The sequence below is a fragment of the Corvus moneduloides genome, chromosome 2 (genome assembly GCF_009650955.1).
Source record: "Corvus moneduloides isolate bCorMon1 chromosome 2, bCorMon1.pri, whole genome shotgun sequence".
In the NCBI taxonomy this organism is placed as follows: Eukaryota; Metazoa; Chordata; class Aves; order Passeriformes; family Corvidae; genus Corvus; species Corvus moneduloides.
The window spans coordinates 51335474-51357900 of record NC_045477.1 but is presented as its reverse complement, the minus strand read 5'-3'; the positions used below and the strand labels follow the sequence as shown (position 1 = coordinate 51357900).

Here is a 22427-nt window from a genome sequence, read left to right as displayed (position 1 = left end):
GTGCTGCCCGGGGGAGAGGGACCCGGAGCAGCGGCGCCCGGGGATGCTGCCGGGCGCTCCCTGCGCAGCGCAGCAGCCGCCTGCGGCACCGAGGGCTCTTGCCTTCCCGCTCCGGGGGAAAAGCCAACCTGTGGCTGCCCCGCTTCGCCCAAAAAACTGGCGTTTGTGGAGGGGACCCGTGTCTAAGGTGCTTGTCAGATGTTGGGATTCTAAGAAAAAGCATCTCTCTTTAAGGATCGTTTCGTTGCCTCTTCCACACCTCTCCGAATCGATCGGGGCACCCGCAAAAGAAAGGAAGCGACCTACCAGAGAAGTTCTGGCCTTAAAACGAGACCAGAAATCACTTCAGACCCACAGGTCTAGCAATCTGTTTAAATGGTGAATTTTCTCCTTTGCCTGATCCCTGTGGTCTGCACATGTGATTTACATTTCTAAAATAAACTCTACCATGCATATACCTTTTAAAATAATATTTTCTTTCCAAAAGTAAATGATTGTGAAATTAGAAGGTCCCAGTGAATAAAAGCAGAATGTAATTTCCCTTCTCCCCTGCGTAATTTTTGCTAAACAGAGACTTCAGTCCCTGTATTTAGTTCTTGTAACTTAGCTCCTGTATTTTTGAAGTTCAAGTAAAGCAAGTCAAGCCAAGTGAAAAGTTCTACTAGGTTTCAAAGTTTTCTATCTGCTAATGAAATATCAGTAAAATTACACCTCTTAAGGAAAGCTGCTAAGGAGTGGTATTTTGAACCAAAAATTTTCATTTCCATAAACTGTCATTTTTAGGTCTAAGAGTAAACATGTGTTACGTTAATGAGCCTGAAAATTACACTGGAGGTATATCTGCTAAGAAGATTGGCACAATTACTCCTAAGGAGGATAAGGCACATGCTTTTATATGCTGCATTACAAAAAAAAAAAAAAAAAAAAAAAAAGAAAAGAAATTTACCTGCCGCAGGCCTAGAAGTCTAACTTTTAAAATAAAGTTTTGGTGATTACCCCAGACAAGAAAGTATTAGCTGGGACAAGTACTTTGAAAACATATCCAATCAGCTCAACCAATTTAATTTTACAATCTACTGGTAATTACTCCAAAATCATTTAATTTTTAACTGATGCTGGCTTAAAAGAAAAAACATATCAATCTTTTTTCATAAACATATATTCAACATAGATTAACTGAAACCAATACTTTTACTATGTAAAATAGTTTGCATAAATTACATTTTGTAATTTGATATGATACTTAAACAAGAATTTTAGATAAGAATAATAACTAAAAATCACTCACAAGGCACCTGAAATAAGACAACTGAAATTTCCTCAGCATTTTAACTGTAAAGCCAAATGTATCTGAGTTGTACTTGAAGTGTGTACAAATCCTTACACTTAAAAAACAACTTAGATGTAACACATGCACAAGCACACAAAAACTTCAGTTTCTTGTAATGTAAGTCACATTGTGTGGAAGCAGAAAGAAGTATAGGTACCAGAATCCTTTGGGTAAAGCTCTTTAGTCTGAAAAGTATTTCAACCAATTAACATCTAATATAATACATGCAGTACCAAGTAAATAACAAGCAAACAAGGTAAGATTCCTAAACAATTCACAGAATTTAGTCTATTTTTGTTCCCATTGTCATTCTGAATCTGATTCAAACTACCCTTTAAAAAGATTTCTGCAGTAAATATATTGAACTTACATGAGGATGGCTGCCCCAAATTTGTTCTCTGCTATAGCAAATACTTGAAGGCAGTAACTTCACTCAAGCCAAGGCATTTATAAGAATGTACATATACAGCTCCCTTTACACATCACTTTCAACAGCTTCATTAAAGATAATTTGCACAACTTTTTAAATTCAAAAACCAGAATCTAAGTCTGACTATAATCTTGGTTTTCTCTTCCACCACTGAATAATATCCCAAGTTCATTTCCCCTGTTTTCAGAGATATCCAAGCTTATTTTGTTGGCTTTTTACTCCTGCACAATCATATGTTTCATATTGTGAGAGAGGGATTGATTTTTTTGTTTGTTTGTTTAAATGTCATAGCCAGTGTGCATAGGCCCTGATATTCAAGATTTTCCCCACTTTCCCCCCCTTTCCTCCATAAAGCATGTAGCACTACTACTGGTAACATCAAAGATCGACTTAAATGGTCTTTTTCAACAACAATGATTAAACAATTACAGCAACTCAATTCCCTTAAGTGGTTGCCATAACAGCAAGCAAATGTGCTTGATTAAAAAGAAAATGTAAATAAAAACAATCTTGCATATTATAACTGTGAACAAAATAGCAAGAAAGAATTACATAGTTTTGATGAGACTGTGAAAATAGTTAAAGATAGTGTTGCTTAAGAAGAAAAAAAGTAATTTTACCTGAAACATAGACATACTCACCTATATATTTGAATTAAGTGCCCTATGCACTTTCACAGGTAAATTATCATTATTTTAATTCCATACCTTCCTGGTCTTATTAAAAGAAAAATATAAAATAGCACATCTCCCTGAGGGAAAACATACCTCTCAATATTGCTAGGAATAACTATTTCTTTATATTGTTCAAAGAGTGATAGAAAGCAACTACTTAATAAAACAGTTAAAGAATATGCAAGACAAACTCCACATGAAACCAAAGTCAGTCTTACTGAACCACTGAAGGTCCCATGGAACAATTAGCTGTGTGTCTAACAGCCTAAAGTAACTCAGAAAAGCAACGTTTTCCCCCTTTTCCAAGTTCGGTCAGATTTACTCTGTGGCACACATGAGAACTTTTGAACTGTGCTGAAGCTTGGAATGGCTTACATGGCTTCAGCATTTTTCCAGGACGTGTCCAAGCACCAACCTGCCAGATGATCAGGTATTAATAATAGTCAAGACTCCCCTTAATGATTTACACCTGGCCAGAAATGTAAATATTTGGGATGGGGACCTCACTACTGCAATGCACACATTTGCCACTTCAAAATTAGATTCATACAGTGTGCTTCGCCTGAAGCTATACCTTGGAAGGACTGAGTAAATTAAGATGGTTTAGAAACTTAAGAACTTGACTGTTAAGCAGTGCATCCAGATGTGAGTATTCTACACTGATGCAGTAGGACCTGCACTAGCTCCCTCCTCATTCTCAGGTAGAAACTGAAGATACTTTTTCAGCCTAGAAAACATTAAGTGATGCTGAACATGCCCACACAAATAACATTTTTTCCCTCTGAGAGAGTCACTATAGCTAACTATTTAATCAAAAAGTATCAGAAAAAAATACACCTTTGAAAAGCATACTTAATGTTTAAAGAAGAAAGGAGAAAGCAGAGAGAGAAGCTCATGATAATGGTATACCACTGAAACAGGAGCTCGAGCTAACGAGTCAGGAACACAAAAGATCAAGTCCCAGATGCCAGTCTGAGCAAACCAGACTTGACAGGTATCATATACAGTCCAGTTTTTGTACCTTGTCATGCACATAGGGCTTGATTGATTAGAAATTTAAGGAAATAAGCCCTTCAGCTTTCATTTTTTCCAGTCTGCATTCTGAAAAAGCTCTTCAGATAAACTGTAAGTCTTGTATTTCTTGAGACCGTAGTGAACAGAAATACTATGTTCAGATAGCTTGTGATACTTTAAAGTTCACTTATATGGATAGTAACTCCTACATGTGTGTGACAACAAAGACATACGTTGTTCAGCATATAACTTGACAGGTATGTTTGGAAGCATCACCTGAGATGCAACAGTTGTAACTTCAAAATTTTCTGAAAATATGAGTATCTCTAAACAACACCAGAAACAACACAGAATGTTCCCTAGTGCAACTGTGTCTTCTAGCTGACTGCATGTTTTGCATTCCCACAGTTAGGGTAATTCAGAGGACTCTTCCACAAAGATCCTCTGGTACCTACTGAAAGGAGAAGTGATGTGGAAAGCTCTGTCATACAAGCTTTTTTCTTGAACAACCCGATTCCACTGTTGGAATTTTATTGCTTCTCAACTCTTTTCTCCCATTTAAAAGTTTGTTCAGAATGGCTTCCGGGTTCAGGAGTTACAGAGATGGAGACTGACAAAGGAGGCTTACATAAACCTTGTTTCTTTAGAAAGTCAAGCTAAAAGCATGGGATGAGGCTGCCTCTGGTACAATTTCTGGTTAATTAAGCCAAGACTAACCAAAATGTCTTCTTGATTGATCTTCTAATTTGCTTCTATAACATCAGAGGAAAAAAAGACAGGCAAAAAAAAAGTCCTGTCCAAAAGTCAATGAAAGTGCTTAGTTTAAGCATGGATACTGTCAAGACATTCCTGGATACATTCCTTCAACTAATCTATGGTGGGTCAGTCCCAATATGTTCCTATGAAGAATAAATGGATTTTTGTATGGGAACCACTTGCAGAGTGAAGATGAAATGAGATGCAAAATGGTGGAGTTTCCTTATGTCTAGGCCTGTCTTTCTGCAGTCTCCTATATATCGGGTAGCTCATCAGCTTGACCTTTGATGAGTTAACCAGTTCCATCTGGGGTGTGGCACCTCAGGAAAAGGGAGAAGCTGCAGACGTGTAAAGTCATAGGCTCCACTGTAGTCTAATTTTGCAGCCTTAGAAATTTCAAATAAAAAGAGTTTTGCAGGTTATGGAAAAAAAATTAAATAGACTGGTATCAGTGGACAGTAACAACACATGAAGCACTCTCAGAGCCACTCATAAATACAAACCAACAGAGTTTGAACTGATTTAATTTTAAAGCTTGGAAAGCAGAAAATCTGGCCGCCATTTTAAAAGCTGAAGATGCTCAGACCTAGAGTGGGTGTACTAAGGTACAAAGAGAAAAGTTCTTTAAAGCTGTGCTTAGCAGCACTATCATATGTGACTGACAACCACCTTATAAAATATTAAGCTATTTTGGATAGTAATATGGAAAAAATTATTAGAATAAACACTGAACTGTCTAAAAATAGTATGTTATAGAAACTGTGGGCCTTTTTCAGTGTGAAAGCCAGCTACATATCAAAATTATAACTGTTTTCAGTTTATGCCTGAATCTATACTCTAAATTAAACTCATACAAATATGTTTTTCTTTTTTATACTTAGACTCGAGGATCAAAATCTGAATACATAAAAAACAGAAACTATGGAAATATGGCTGAATTAAATTTCCATGTTTGGAAGTAAAAGGCTTATGTGGTTACGTATCTATCATAGAATGGGAAATGGAATCACTCTTCTTCCACATTCCTGTCACTTTCCCAGACAAGTAACTGCCCCAATGAAATTCCTATCTTGAATGCTAATTTGCAAGAATAATGAAGTTTGAAAGGAAAAAAAACTACTTAGTAGTGCATGCTGAATTCAGTGAAGAGTTTCCATTGGGAAGCTTGAAAAACTAGGAGAAATAATAAGACTTTTTTGTATTTTCTATTGAAACTTTGATATTTGTTACTTAACTGACTTGTGTGTGCACATACACATACTTTATTTTAAAAAAAACCCATAAAGTATGGCAAAGCTTAAAGTGCCTTAACTACCTCCAGACAGAGAGAAAAGGAAAGTGAGAGAGAGTGTAAGAGAGAGAAGAGAGAGATGAAACAGGAAGGAAGGAAGCAAGCACACAAGCAAGCAAGCTAATAATGACTACCCCTGGCTCTGGAAGTATCAGAGGTGCAAGCTGTTAGAAGCTGAGAGAGAATTATTAGGAAACATCACTGTGTACTTGCCACAGTCCTTGCTGGGTTTCCCTCATGGTTGCTGCTTTCTGCCCTCTTGGTCACCCCAGACCATCAGAGCCACTGGCGTGTGAATGGCAACTGCTGCAGGAAAGGAGGGGAGGTGGTGGATGACTGGGCTCTCCCGGCCCCGTGGGAGAGGACACACCAGGGCAGCAGGGGAAGGGCTGGAGAGGGAAGATGAGATCACCCTTGGAACCGCTGTAATGCTTTGTTCTCCAGGAGGGAGAAGGATGAAGATGGTACCTTTCCTCTACTCCTAAACCTCTTGAGCAGGCTGTGGTCACTGCTGGAGACAACAGCAATGCTATTCAGTCCTTTCTTTCAATCTACTACTCTAACAGCAGATAATGTGACAAAAATATCTCTGGCTGGCCTCAAACAAATTATTTTTATATGCCTGAAAAATCTAATAATTTGAAAATCTGCCTTCTCAGTAGAGATTCAAGTTTGGTTTTTTTAATTAAGAAAATCTACTGTTCATTTAACTCTGTTAACAAAAACAATAGAACTAATACTACATATATTATTATCATTTTGAGAATGGCAACAGAAGAAAACTCAAGAAAATGTTCTCCTCCATTACTCCTTAGGGTAAGAAAAAGTTTCAAACAGCTCTGCTTATCAGAGATTGTCTACACTCTTGTAAAGAAAATTCCATGTCAGACTTTGGCCATAAGAAATGTTACCGTAACTCAAAATATATGCGTACACATATGAAATGCATATTATACACATCAAGATGAGTCAAAAACGTTTAAGTTTTCCGTAAATAATACTTAATTCTCAAGGTTTTTTGCGGCTTTAGATGCAGTTCCTTGGTGTGTTAGTGTTTTTATTGCTGCATCTGGTCTTATGCAAGACTTCAAAACAATTTCAGAAATGTAAACAATGAGCTCTTTGTTAAAACCTGGAATAGAAAATTTCCCTATGGGCTAAATGTTTTATCTTTTTTTTTTGTTTGTTTTGTTTGTTTGTTCGGTTTGTTTACTGCCATACAATTTTAACTGTTACTCTATGTAGTAGAACTTTTGGCACTATTCCAATTTCCTCTAATGGCAGCCTCAAATATTTTTCCATTTGGAAATTGGTCAAAATTATGATGATTTCTGTTAGTTTGTCTGAAATTAGACAAAAGGCTTATATTGCATAGGCCACAAAACAGATGTTGATAATGTTTGGTTACGTCCAGTTTTGTCTGGACTTCAAACAGATGACCTGGAAGTGAAAGGTCTTATATCTCATTAATAATAATACAAACTGTCAAATCCCCATGACCTGGTGTGTTCCTTAGCACAGGGAAGTAAGTCAATACACTCAGCACACTCCCAAGAAGTATGGAGAGAAGGCTTTTCACAATTAGTCCTCCAGCTGGTGTGGACTCGCTACCCGTGCTGGCTCAGATGGAAGATCAGCTCTTGTTTATCAGTAATAGTGCTGCTTTCTAGAAATATTTCTACTCTGAATTTCAAAGTTGCTAAAAGTTATGGCAGTGCTGGGATGCTGCATCTGTCTCAAAATTCCGGGCCCATTTGCACTGGAGAGAGGTTCCCTCCACCTTGAGGCAGATGTCCAAGAAGAAGGAAAGATTCTATAGTGAGGGTTAGGATACAGTAAGACTAAAATGCGTTAAAGGCAATTAGTGGCTTTCCTTGTGTTTATTTGGATGTGTTGCTCAATCTGCTCATATAATGGAGTGAATAACATGTATTTATTCTTGCAAGAGCGTTGTGAGGCAGTAATTCACCATGGCTGATGAGGAAGTCAGCTTCAGAGTTGATTGAGCCCACGCAAGTAACCAGATGCCTGCCAAAGCCCTTTGTCTTCCTAAAATAACTCAAAGCATCATATCCTCCTATTTTTATTTCCTTTCTTTCTTTCTAGAAAATACTCTTTTAGAGAGTAGCAAAAGATTCCGTCAAGGATTCCTTGCTTGGCTGGGGCATATTTGTTGCTGTCACTAGCTGTATGACAAAATAGATGAAATGTGCTCCAGTTAAGAACATGTATCTTTCAAAAATGTCATTAAGGCTCAATTCTGCTCTCAAAGGCACACTGACAAGTCTCAGAAAGTGAAATGCATCTTCACAACAAAGAGAAGAGAACGTCCTCCTAAAATATAAAATTCATAAAACCTGAGTAGATCAACATTTATTTTATTTTTTTAATGACCTATTTTAATGCAAGATCAGTGCTCTAAACAAAACCCCAACTCAAACAACAAACTTCGTTAAAAGAAAACTGCATATCTACTAGAGAGTATTTCCCTGTGAAAATGCAAGCTTACAATATTAGAACACAGCCGCATATTTTTCATTTTGAAAAAAATCACCTACTAAGCAGGAGACAAACTGTTAGCAAATTTACATTCTCAGGATCTTAATACAAAGGTAAGTATTTAAGATCCCTACTGCAGCATTAGGAAATATAAATGCAAAAGAAAAGGACGAGTTAGCAATATCAAGTCACTACAGTGGATTTGATTGTATTACCCAGAGACTCACAATATATTAGGACACTGTTAAAATTGACTGGGCTATCCCAATCATTAGTTCTAACAGAGATATGACTTGCCTTTTGAAGTGAACAGTCTGGGAAGAAAAGGAGCTAAAACTGAAACAGAAACATGTAAAATATTTTAATACATAAATGCTAAGAAAGAACTTTTGTTAACTCATACTGTAAGACAGTTTCAATACTGCTTTTGTTAAAAATTGTGATGCAAACCTAGAAGTCATAATTCTAAGACCATAATAACATGGAATCAGATTTTCATATTTTATTAAAATGTTACTTAATATAATGAAATCTGACCAACTGCAATTGCAACATATGGAATACTAAGATTATATAATAAAAATATTCAGACTATAATTATTTAAAAATTCTCCATCCCATATGCAATTTATCAAAGTGAACTTTACATTGATTTGTGCCACATGGTTGATGAAAAACTATAAAGAGTCTCTGGAACAAAAGGTATGTACAGATAACTTTGTACGAACAATCTCAATCTGTTTCAAACTTTCCCTTTTTTTCAGTTTTAAGTTCACAAATCAAAATATTGTATTATTTATATCACCTTAGTCAAAAAATTTTCTAAAACCCAAGGTCTCCTCTGTTTAAAATGTGCCTTAGATTCATGGAATAAACAATGCTAAATTGTTTTAGTTAAATGTGGACAATCTTAAATCAATTGAAACCTGGTTTACAAAGATTTTGTTTAATTCCTATCTCTTGCAGAGACAACCCAAATCGTTGTAAATCATGTTTGAATTGATTTAAGCTTTAAAGTTAAATTGGAGGCATATCTGAATATAGAAATTCCTATGTGTCATTTCACTGTGAGCAGTAACTAGATATAAATGATGCTGTGCTATACCATAACTTGATAGATCTCAAAGATTTCCAGATCATTTATACTGAATCTACATTACTCTTTGGAATTAGACAAGAACAGACAGTGTGGCTTTATTGGGACCTGCTCTTCAGAGCCGTCAGAGATTGTTCAAACCTTCTTAGGCATAAACCCCACCTTCTCTGCCTATTGCTTTTCTCGATTTCAGTTATTGGACTCAAGTTTCAGAGCCACATTCTATATACTGAAAACTGGGAAAAACAGTGACATCATTGTATGCAAAATCATGCAAAATCAGCAGCTAAAGAGAGGGTATCATGGGATTCAGGGGATTTTTTACCAATGCAAAATTTACAGAAGACAGGTATGATACTGTGTGTGACCATTAACTCTCAACATCATTTCAGCTCCAAAGACGAGCAAGAGTTGAGTAGCAAAGGCTGCAGTTAATCTAATAGTAAAACTGAGATAGTGGAATGTGGGTTCTTTTTGAGAAGCTCACAGGTTTTGGTACCATATGGCACCATTATCACATCACCTCACCACACTTGGAAGCAGTTTGCTTGCTCTGTTAGCACTGATAGGGAACACAAGGGCATCCTGTCAATATTTCAAAAGTTAATTTTTTTCACTTTCTATTATTTCTGCTTCTGCAATACTGACAATATCTCCCACTTTTATGAATAGTAAAAGCAAAGGACTAGAATGACTGTGCCATGTCCTGAAGGAGCAGGGGATGTCATCCAGCAGTGATCTTGAGTAAAAGGATAAATTGCACATTAATTCTTAAGGACACATTGAAATACTAGGTTTTTGCAGAGGGATGTAGCTACAGGAATTGTATTGCATCAGTGATTTTTCATGTCCACTCTGCAGTTTTAATCAGTATTTCAATGCAAATGCATATTTCAGCCTCTAAACAGCCTTTTAAACTACTGCATGCAGTTGGAAGCATTGTTCTTAGATATGAGAACTTAGCCAAAGCAGTACTGAGTTTTCATTCTAAAACAAAAAGGGACATTGATCAAATTATCCCACTTATGGTCCTGCTTGATGCACTACTTTATTGACTTTAGACAACAGTGTCTCAGCAGCAGTTAGCTGCAGATTGAGAAAGCAAGCAGAGTGATATATTAACTGTGATAATCATATACTGCTGCTTGCTCCCAAATAAAAGCATCTATTTCCCCCTCTCTGCTCTGCTCTAATACTAAAGTATGAGACTAACTTCCATGTAGGCGGTTGTTGGGGTTGGGGTTTTTTTGCCTTTTCATTTTATTGGTTTTTTTTTTTTTGCTTGTTTTGCTTTCATTTTATTTTTATTCTTTTAATCATCTATTTATGATCTTATCTTTGCTACAGATTCTCACTATGGTATCAGAAGAAAGTGCAGGAGCAAAGATAGCTATTTTAGAAACTCAGTTATGCAGAAAACATCATGACATCACAAAACTTTCCCTTAGTGGAGTAGTTTAATAAAGATGCTCCTAAGTAAATTAATCTAAAAAAATTCATACTGCATTTCATAATTCTCAGTTTTATCCAATCTGAGAGGAGAGTGCATTTTCAACTTGCAACATGCCCTTTTTTCCAGACTACTTCCCAGGAAAGGTAGTATCACCTCTAAGACAGAGTTGTAACAGAACCTGCTAGAAGACAGATGAAACTGAGATCTCACTGCATTCCTTCACCCAGGAAAGGACCAGAAGGGTTTTCTCATGCATATTTACAGAGGGTTCATTCCCAGCTCATATGCTAACTACCAAAGTTCATAGCTTGGTTACAGCTTCATTCTCTCTTAGTCCTTGCTTCAAACAGGCAACTTTTTCTCTCGCTGTGACAGATGGGTTGAGATACTGCAGATCCCCCTTAACTCCATCACTGAGAGAACTGGGTGCCAGCAGGAGGGCAGGTGTCTTTGCACGAGCTGCGTGGCACTTGGGATCAGGCACAAGCACACTCTGACTCAAAATCCTGACTTGTGGAATTAGTCCACATTTACATTTTAACACAAAAAACCCAAAAAAACCCCAAAAACAAACAAAAAAAAGAGGTTTCAGATTGGTATTTACAGACTTTTCAAGAAGTCACCTGCACTAATTAAAGCCCTTGAGGTATTGCTATTTCTCACACCTCTGCTCAAAGACTGTACAATGGGCAAATGCTTTGTAATCAGTGCCCATACTTCAAGGAAGTAGAGAGGAAGTAATAAAATCTGGAATAAAAATAATCTGTTCATACTGCAATTGTATGCTTAGCTGACAATATTAAGACACTAACCACAAGGGTTAAGAACTAACAAGTTTAAAAGAGCCTTTTGACTCATATCTTAGTTATAACGAAAAGTATGATTACCTGCAAGGTTATCAATCTCTTTCTCTTGGAGCAGGCTAACAGCATCATCATCTCCTTCCAGCATAAGCTCTGTTTCTGCATTCTGATTTACCACAGCTTGACTTCGGAAAGTTTTCTTTGACTTCACTACATCCTCTTCAGTGCCTAAAAAAAAGTTACAAACGTTGTGAATTTACCTGAACAATATTTTAAATATAAAACAATGACAATCAAGTAGTAAAAAAAATTACAGTATAAATCATCTTTATCAAAAAAAAGAAGGGACATTTTCTAAAACTCTACCAAGGTTTACAAAATATGCAGTCCTGTTCTGTTTTCTGTCCTGTCCTAAATAAAATACAAACTTTTCCACAAAGAATCTCCTGTTTCTAATAATTGCTATTTACCTTGTGTTCAATGTTGTTCCATTAGTTTTCCACCTGCAACAAATTCATCTGGAGTTTCTTTTGAGTTCCTGGTGCCCTGACTCTGACCGACCTGAGAGTGCAAGCCACCTACTCTAAATAAAGAAGCTGCTTTCAAGAATCCAAAATCTCTCAGGATTTTTGTCTTTTGAGATAGGAGGGATAGGATGGTGAAGTAGGAGTTGGTTTATCTCAATACACAGATGCACAGTAGGCTATGCAGAGATTCAGAAAAGACTGAAAACAAGACAAGCGCCGTAAGGGAACTTTGGTGCGCATCTGTGTGTGTGATTTTAAGCAACACAATAAAAATGGTGGTATATGGATATGTGCCAATTTCCCAGAGGTTTTCATGGATAATACTCATTCTTCTCGACTACGGTTCGCTTTTTCTATTCAGCCTGATGGTTCCTTGTGGCAGGAGATGTAACTTACTGCATTTTGGGAATATCTGACTGGAACTTGCCAGATTTTATTCTTATGATGTAAAAAATAAGTCCCAGTGTGGACAAATGGCAGAATCATAATTAGGTTTTATATCATAAATACCTTTCATGTTACTGTTGTGATCTCCTCATAGTATTTCTTTCTTAGCTGGGAAGAGGTAGTAAGTTTTATTTTCAGTACTGTGGTCTCACAGTAGCCTCGGGCAAGAAAGATTTCTATTTTTTTTTCTTAAACAGAAAACCCTGCATCTTCACCTAGGACCATACAAGATCTGGGCATCTCCACTTCTGCCAATCAAGAAATAAACCCTGTAAACTACCTCTCTTTTTTTGTAGGATAATTTGGAAATTTGCTTCCTACTAAGCTACAGAATGAGTGTGAAAATAGGCAAAACCACACACATGTGGATTTTGTTTGTCTTCCACAATGCCTGAACTTAAACAGGATGAAAACTATTATGGCAGATGCAAAATGTTGAGGTAAAGTCCAGTAAGATTCATGGCCTCCTACTAAAACAGGACAACTAAAAGGAATACAGTAAGCAGATGGGTTAGGGCAGATAGACACATGGAATGGAACTGATGTGTCAGGCTGTTTTTTTATTACAAGCAGTTGGGAATAAGTTATGATTTTACCGCCTACTCTTATAATTAGAGTCTTTTAATTAGTTTGTGCACAGGAGAGTCACACCATATAAATAAAAATGCTGGAGGCATATCTTTCTGTGGGTATGTTTACTCTGTTTGAAGATCACTGTTAACATGCCACTTCATCACAGCCTGAGATAATTCATGTTTTACATGGCCTAACATTAACCTTTTGTATACTATTGCTATTATCTCAATTGCTATTTCTGAAACTCCGTTTTGAAACCCTGAAAAGGTAAAGAGAAACAAGTAAACGAACCCCCATTTTTTTACCAAGCTCAAAATTAGGGACAGCATATTTAGTCTTCTTGTTTGTTGTTGTCTCCATTAGGACCATACAGATAGTGATTAAGACAATGTGGCTGTATTTTAATATGCTGTGTCTTGCTTGTTCAGTTATTAGGCTGTGATATCACTTGCACAGGTTATTACTTAATTCAACTAACTGTAATTATTTACCCAATTTAAAACCAGATCAACTAACTAATGGTTGGAAAAGTTTTCACTATTAGTACAAGCTTTGGGACTTTTTTTCTTTTGTTTGTTTGGCTTGTATTTTTTTTTTCTTCCTTATTTATAAAAAGAAGCAAGAATGGTAGGACTTATGGAAAACCCACAAAAAAGTAATGCGCTGCAGCAGAGTTTCAGTTTCATTGTATCAGAATTGTTCTGCGTATTACATCAGTAGGTCAGGATCTTGATACACTTGTGTTTACAGCAAGGGAGTTTAGCATCATTTGACAAAAGTAGTAACTCCTCTTGTGAAGCATGTGACACTAGAGGAGACCAGGCCTGAAATGAATTAGCATGTGGAGGAAGAAAGCATCAAAACACTGTTCTCTTCCTTTTTGGTAGCTTTAATGAGTTTTGTGTAAATTTCTGAGCTTCATAAAATGTGATAATCTTCAAATTAACTAATTGAAAAGTACTAATCTGAAGAGTCAATCATTTCTGTAGTTACTGATTAATGACAATTCTGTAAAATTATTTATGCATGAAAATATATTTTTAAAATTACCAGGAAGAAAGTCCCAAACTCCAAATTATTACTAACATTTAAAGTACATCCAAAGAACATGAAATTTAGGGTATTTTAAATCCCTTGTGATGAGTATACCAGGTTACAGAAATATTGCCAGACACAGGTGTAAGAAACATGGTAGAGTAGAAGGCAGTAAATTAGTTTGGCAAATTTGGAGCTTAGCAACAAGACAAATATATATAAAATCCATTCTGGTCTATAATATTAAAAATACATTTATTTATATGAAATATAATAAATAGTCCTTCTTTCTCTTGATGAAAAAAACCCTCTGGTTTGGCTGTTGTTAAAATTTATCACTCTGCTGAGTGCACCTTAGTTTTGCTGTACTGTACCAAACATTTATCTAAATGAATGTGTATGGGACCTGGAGTTGCCCTTCAATCACTATATCCTTTATGAATTAGAGTTCCATTTATCAAAATTACAGCAAGAAGAGTAAGGTCTCACAGGGCTGTCTCATTACAAGGCTTGTAAACACTGTCCTTACAAAGAAATGGTTTAACACCTAACAAATCAAAAACTGATTGGGAATAGAATTTATTTGAGATCATCTATCTTCGGAAGACGTGCTGTACTGAGTGCACTTCGTGGCCTTTCTACCCATTCATCAAGAAATTAACAAGCTAATACCACAGACCACCAGATCTCCTTGGATCCTGAAATGTGAAATATGTTCAAAACAGATCTGTCACAGATGTTCTATTTTTATATTTCAAGACGACTTCAAAAAGGTTCTAAAACAAGAGAAACTCTCCAAATAAGAGTAAGAAGAAAAAAAACTTCTCTCTTTAAAACCAGACAACAAACTGAATAAAAAATTATATGACATAAAACTATGTCTATTATTGTTAACAGTGATATAAAAAGGAGAAATGAATAAATGAATATTTGATATTTTAGTGTGTTGGAAAAAAATCAAAACTTGGGTTTTTTTTCAAAGCTTCAGCAAAATTACTATGAAATTAAATCTATGGCCAGACATTTCATTTCCAAAATTTTAGCACACAGAGAGCCTGCATTTTAAAGACACAAAATGAAATTGTATTAAGTCTAATTAGAATATATTTCAAAGCCATTAAAACAAGAAAAAATAAAACAAAACTAGACGTCATTTCAAGAAAGCAATGTTGTGACACTGGAGGGCACAGAACTAGAATTGGCAGATGCTATCAGTTCTTGTCCTTATCAAGTTCCTTCTTAAGGGATATTTTAAGGGATAGACTTAAGAGATATACTGGGATTTGGAAAGGAGACTTGAAGTAAGCAGCTAAGTATTTCTTAAAACTACATTTTGCAAATATTTTGAAGGAAATAAGTCACTCAGATTGCACTGAAGGCCAGCTGAAGTTGGTGACTTGCTTTCTTGAATCTTAAAGGCTCTGTCTTAAACATATTTCAAGAGAATGTATGTACAGGACTAGATAAGCTGTTAAAAAATCCCTCTTTCATTACACCTATTTTAATCTTGATTATTTTTGTAAATGTGCATGTTACAAACTGTTTTTCTACAGTAACTTCAGGATAACTGAAAACAGCTCACCTTTAAAAGAAATCAAAGAAACCAACCACCACTCCTGTACAAAACCTCAGTATCTATGGGTGCATATTTTTTATGTCTGAAAGATTGTATGAGCTGCCCAGTAAATTTGTTCAGTATTGCCAAGAATGTACTAATCTCTCTTCTAGTAGCATTACTTTTCTTTAAACAGAAACTATAAAGCAGTCAAAAAAACCCTCTAAAAGAACCACAAAAACCATTACCAGAACCCCTCAAAACCTAATAATTTCCCTAATAAGAACAGGAGAATCTCATGTTAATTTTCAGCTACAGCCTCTAGAAGTATTTAATATAGGCAATACTTCATGAAACAGGGGCAGGTGGGGTTGGTTTTTTTATTATGTTATCTGAATTTTTGAGTCTCTATTTTCAACTAAATCAATGAATTCCCTGTTGGGTTCTGTAGGTCACAACAGGTTCTAGGGATTCAATCTACATTTCAAAGACTCTGTAAGGGTCAAGATCCACAAAAACTGTCCCTAAATAAAATTTTAAAATTAGCAGTACAAACACACTGTATTATTGATTAAATTTATATTTATGTACATATTTCATTAGACATTAAACTAATTATTATGATTCAGTTAAACACAGCAAGGGAGTTTCCAGTTCTCTCTTCTATCCATTTACTATATATCCAAATATAGTGCTTTATATTTTCCTTCTTTCTGCATTTAGTAAAAAATGAGGTTAAAAATATGGTTATTTTTAAGAAAAGTTTGCTTGGTAATACCGTAGCCAACAAAAGGAAACTACTGCTTCTTATAAAGTTGTTTCCATAGTTTACTTCAACGAATTACCGATAAGGCAATTTATGTAGTGAGTGCTCTTTGATCTTTGAAGAGAGATGGCAGAATGGAAAGTTAACCTCATTTTAATGTTACCTAAATATACTGACAGGAAATTCTAATGTTTCCAAACATCTGGAAATCTGCTTCATGGGATGGTGTTCTTCTTTTCTATAAGAAACCTTTTTCATATACTGTCTTCTACAGTTTTATGTGACTTCTAAAGGAGCATTTGACATAAGTAAAGTCTGTTCTCTTTACAGTAAAATGCTGCATTTAATTAAAAACTCTCTTTTATAGTGGCTAAAGTAGAGTTTTTGTGAAGCTTAGCTCTCCTCAGAAAGTTTTAAGGGTAAACTTGCTTTTTACTCCTTACAGATCTAACAGTATGTTTTGCTCTCTAGAACACTGATTTTCTTGCTGAATTTTCATCACATAAGGTGGTTTCCACTACTTTACTAAATAAAGGAATTCAGAATCAGTTCCTCACAGGAGGCTACCTGACAGTTCATGATGTGAACCATGAAATTGTATCACAGGTGAAATATAATTTATCAACCGAGTTTGAAAGAACAAAGCTTTTTCTTGAGAGAGAGTCTTTTCTTGCACAAACTGACTTTTACAGGAAGAACCAAGCTTGTCTATGGACAAAATTAAAATATACCACTATTTTCTACATTTTTTGTTCCTTCAATATTAATAATAGTTGAAAATACTTAGAAAAAAGATTGCTTGATAATCTTCCTGCTTTATATATTCTAACAGTTGAAACCCCTGCTTTCACTGCTAATCTTCAGTAACTCGATTAGGCACCGGTACCCTCACAGCAGTCACAGTTACGGAGAGCAGCTGCCTGCTGTAAACTGACCTCTACAAAACCCAGTAAGATTAAATCATCGACATGGTGACCACTCTATCTCAGCCTTGTATCTTTCCACAGGACTTCCACAGCCAGCCTTCCTTGGGCTGCACTCACTCCATGGGAAACGTGCAGTGGCTATCCCTGGGCCTGCTCTAGAGACTGAATTTTTGGCTTTGCATAGCAGCCCAGTGCTGGCATATCACAGCCAACTCCAATAAGCTGTCCCCACCTGTGTCTGTTGGGGTTGCTATTTAAATTGCAATGTGTTTCTGGAACTGGCAGCTTTGACTGGCATATAATTTAGTTTCCCCAGAGAAACAGAGAAGTGACTGTTGATAAAGGAAGGTTGGTTTTCATAGATTTAATAAAAACCAGAGAAATCTAAATCACATTCTCATTATTAAGGATCTTTGAAGAAATGAGGAAGAAAAACTATGAAAATTGCATAGAAATTAAAAATTGCATATATTTGTATTGGAAATTACTTCCACCAAAAGTAAAACCAAATCACATTTTTGTTTTCTATAACTGATAAATACCTGAAAATTTAATCATAGACATTCCATGCATTTTTCTCCAATTTTTACACCTAATATCTGACCAAATGATCTTGTTCATATAAGTAATTTGTAAATAAATGCTTAACTGCTTTATATGTTTTCCTTTATCATATTCTCAGATATTTTGCATTGCAAAACAAGACTGGCACAGACTATGCCAATGAGGAGACTGAGAATACAGGCAAGGCCAAAATAAACAGATGAGGCTGAGGGCTTTTTAAACAATAAGTACTTGTAGTCAAAGTGTTGTATATTAATAAAAAGGGTCCCACATAAAAATCAAGATGAAAGTACCATGTTGGGCACTCATTATTTTTTGGTTCACAGATAGGAAAACTGAGATTCAGAATGGTCATGAAATTAATTTTCAGAAGTTGTCAAGATTGTCCTTATATGTATTTGAGATTTCAGGATTTCGGAGCATATGAGAAGGGATCCTGCACTGATTCAGCACTGACCATGAGCAGCCAGCAGGACACAGAGTCAGATATTCCCAGTCCAGCAAATGTTCCAATGAATTTCAGGCTCCTGAAAGGCAGTCCCTATTCTGACTGGAGCCAGAGGAAGTCCCTCTAATGGGAACTAACAACAGTCAAATGTTTATATTTGGATTAAGATGTAGTTTGCCACTGTAACTTGTACACAGAGAAATGGATTCATATTTCATGACTGACAACCTTTACAAATCCCTGATAGTTTGAAGGGCAGCATTTTGGCATATACTGTAGTTTGATAAATTGCAGAAAGAAACCAAATTCTGCTGTGGATAATTTCAACAGGCAAAGATGACACACAAGAAGAATAATTAAGAGCAATAAAATTTTCCTAGGTGTGTTTTTAGCCATTTAAAAAAAATTACAGTAATAGCTGAGAGGAAAATATCTACATCACACCAACAGTTATTGCTCAGTGGAAAGGACATCAAGGACACTTGCAAGTAAGAGAATTGGATCAATATTAACGCGATTTTCATTTCATGCTTCCCCAACTCCAGTAAGCTGACAATATACTCTGATTATGTGAGCTGCCTCTGAGTAACATAGAAAAGGTTATTAGAGCAAGAGGTGGAAATGGAATGCACTTTTTATATTGACAGGTCTGCTAATAGAGTGTACTGATTTTCAAAGCCATGCAATGTGTTTTCACAATTTGGTTTTGACAGCAAAAAGGAATTTCACTTATCCTTAATTCAAAATATTCACATGTAAGCAAAGGTTCCTTAAGACAGGCCACTGAAAAGGGTACCCAAACTATTCCAATAGAAAAATTTAATTAATTAGGCAGCAACAAAAGGTGATTGAATTTCAATATGTATGATATGATAATGAAATAATGAAATAAATTTGCTAAAGAAGGCACTCTATGCTTTTGACATAGCATCTGATAAAACCTTTTTAAGATGACATAAAAGTGAAAAATATGTCTATGTCACGTCTTAACATTCCGGCCTGGATTATGTCTGGAAAGTTTTAGAGTAGTTCCTAAGCACACATTCTCCAGGAAAAAACATATTCTGACTATCTGCTTGCAGACCCTAAAGCCAGGATCAGTGTTGTCAGACTTCTAAACTGGCACACTCCATACTGAGGAATTGCATCAGACATAAGCTGTCCTTCATTTTGCTTCCTGTTCACAAAAAAAAAATTCTAATTGAAAAGGCTAGCAATGATAAAGCCCTGGAAAGAAATGAAATGCTCTTTGGAAATACAAACACTTGATAATGTAGTGACATGTAAGAAATGGCATGGCATTTCATGAAATTCCATGAAAAAAAGCGGCAACCCTCTCTATGATGGGGGTTTGGAACAACGTTATCTTTAAGATCCCTTTCTACTCAAGCCATTCTATGATTCTATGAAATGTGATCTTACCTCCCAAACTGTTAATTTCCACCAAACATAATAATAAAAAATAAAAATAAAAATAGAAATAATGATAATAATATTAATAATAATAAACACCAAACCAGGGTATTCTACCCCAGCATTTCTAACCCTTACCTAACATTTAAGAATTAGAGTCTCCGAACCATGGGACTGGTCCAAACCTAAATAGTTTTAAAAAGAAAATGCATACTACACATCTGCAATTTTTAGAATTCTCCCTTTCTGTGACCATGAGTGATGATGTCTTTACTAGAAGGCAATTTTGCCCCTCATCACTTAAATTTTGGTCTCAGATCCAAAAGCATTGGCTCTTTGGAAACAGCCATTGTACACAGACATAATAGGACAGCTAAAAAGTTCATTTTTTAGTGCAGGTAATGAAGGTGTAGGAAGTAAGTTTAAAGTTTTTTTTATAGTAGCTATTGTAATTCCAGTAGTTATGTAACCATTTTAATTTCTATCAAGACTACTTATTTACAGAAGACAGCCTCAACAGCTCATGATCAGTGCTTTGAGAGACCCATTTGCCAACATATCTGAAATTACTTTATCTTTCTGGAATGGCAATCTTTTCAAGTGAAACTCTTCTCTTCTGAGACACACAGAAGAACCATCTTAGGCAGTCTTTACACAGACAAAATCTCCTAAACATGACATAATGTCACCTAACATAAAGTTTCTTAAAAGGACTGTCAATGTTATATACAAATAATAAATTTGTCAATATAAAAATGTCATTAGAACATCTAGATTTACTTTCTAGATTTACTTTGTGCAGCCTTTTGCTGTACAGTTCCTACTGGTTCAGTGTGCTGCACTGTGGTTTTTATCTGTACAAATTCAATTTTATCCTCAAGTAGATCACCACATCTTCAGAACTGGTTTACATATTTTCATGTCAGCAGCTAAAGTAATTGGTGGGAAGAATTGCTTCTATTTCAGCATAGATCAATGCCTATAGGAACACCAGACAAAGGGCAGGACCCACAGGATATGCTTCATCATGGCTCTAACATTGGGATATTTGTGTTTAAATCCTAGAGCTGCTAAGGGACTACACTCTAGTAGCAGCAGAAAGCACTTCTGTTTGGGCCAGGGTTTTGTAAATACATAAGCTCCTCCAAGCTAGAAATTATGTAGCAATAGTAGTTACCTATCAAAGTTATCTACCCAGATAGCAATTTTTTATCAAATGAAAATCAAAGCTTTGCTACTTCCTTGATTTGGAACAGAATTTTACTCTACACTTTTTGTGTTTGTTTGTTGTTTTTTTTATTTTTTCAGAATTACCACTTATTTTAAAATTTTTATTTTAAACAAAAATATCTGCAGTTATAGAACATCTTTTTTCATGCAAACCAGCAGATGAAAAGTGGAAGAGTACACAAGACATCAGAGATAAAGCAGATTCTGAGGGTCTATCACTAAAACGGCTCAATGAGATAATTGAAATGGGTGAACAGCAATCACCGTCCCAGGTAGAAGGCCTGAGTGTGTATTAAGGAGAGCTAACCCACAGAAATCTTAGCATTAGTAAGCAGTAAAGAAAAAAGGAGACAAGTATTTTATTTCACCTTCCATTAAGCTGCCATGTGGGGTTTGTGACTTCTTTCATTCTGCTTCACAAATATTACAAGAAACCACAAATCTTGCATGCAACTGCAGATACTTGCAAAATTTCTATGCTTATGTTAAATTTGAGAGCACTAGCAACATTATTTTCCATTTAGATGAGAGCTGAGATGCTATTTAGACAATGTGATCAGCTTTTTAAGGGCATAGGATTGAATGATTCGTGCTATACAGCAAAAGAGACACCAGAAAACCACTTTTTTGAGTATTATGCACAGTTCTTTCAGCTGTGAAAGTATATCTATTGTAGATGGTGTTCAGGGTGTTACACAAGCACATTAGGAGATTGTACTCTTTAGGCACACTGTAAGGATAAGAAAAAAGTCATGTCATGATGTAATGCACATGATATGAAAAAGAAAATTAAACAACTGGAAACATGCATAAGATACTGGCTGATAGAATTCTTAACATGGGGTTTTCCTTATCATGCTGGTTAGTAGTGTATTCGAGAACTTTTCCATAAAATGTATTTGATACAGTTCTTTCACAAGGTGCTTCCTCATCCCTGCCTGTAACTTGCATCACACTGAAACTCACAAGAAAATCCAGTTTATTTCGTTACACTGGTACTTTTTGTGTGTATTTCTTCGTTAACGCTATAAAATAATGAAACACACAAAATAATTGGCATTGAAGAATTCCTCTGCTTGTAAGGATATGGAATAGCCATTGCACATATACTTAAATCTTCGTTTCTTGTATACAAATCTTATTCTTTACATAAAGTGTCTACAAGAATTCTCATGTGATATAATAGAAATAGATTTTATGTGATAAATGTTAAGTATTGCAATGTAAAAACATGAGTAAAAATACTTAGGCATCTTAAAATATATATTGTCTCTGAAAGTGAATTCCTTTATTTTCAAAACCTATACATACCCGTTTCCTTTTCTGGAAAGACAGGGAATCACCTATACTGAAGAGATTCCCACAATCTTTTTCTGTTGATTTAACCCTTGCAGGTAGCCCAGAGGCTCACAAAAACCTGAGCCCATTGCCTGAAAGCCTGTCATGTCTCCTATTGACTGTCAGAAGGAGCGTGACAGTAAAATCTTTTTAAATCCACGGTATGATCTCCTAATTATAGGCTGCAAAGGTTGGAGCACTGTTGAAATAATGTCCCTCCATTCCAGCCATGTGCTTGGCATGCTGTCCCAGCCAA

At 35.8% G+C, this 22427-nt stretch overlaps 1 protein-coding gene across 8 annotated transcripts in view; it reads right to left on the bottom strand.

Annotated features, from left to right (window-relative positions):
• The window catches only part of NBEA (neurobeachin), a 467825-nt gene that overhangs the window by 153181 nt on the left and 292217 nt on the right, over positions 1-22427 (bottom strand). For all 8 annotated transcript variants that reach the window (XM_032099592.1, XM_032099586.1, XM_032099589.1 and 5 more), the window contains one exon: positions 11431-11574. In XM_032099592.1, the coding sequence (XP_031955483.1) occupies positions 11431-11574 (144 nt within the window). The remainder of the gene's footprint in view (positions 1-11430; positions 11575-22427) is intronic.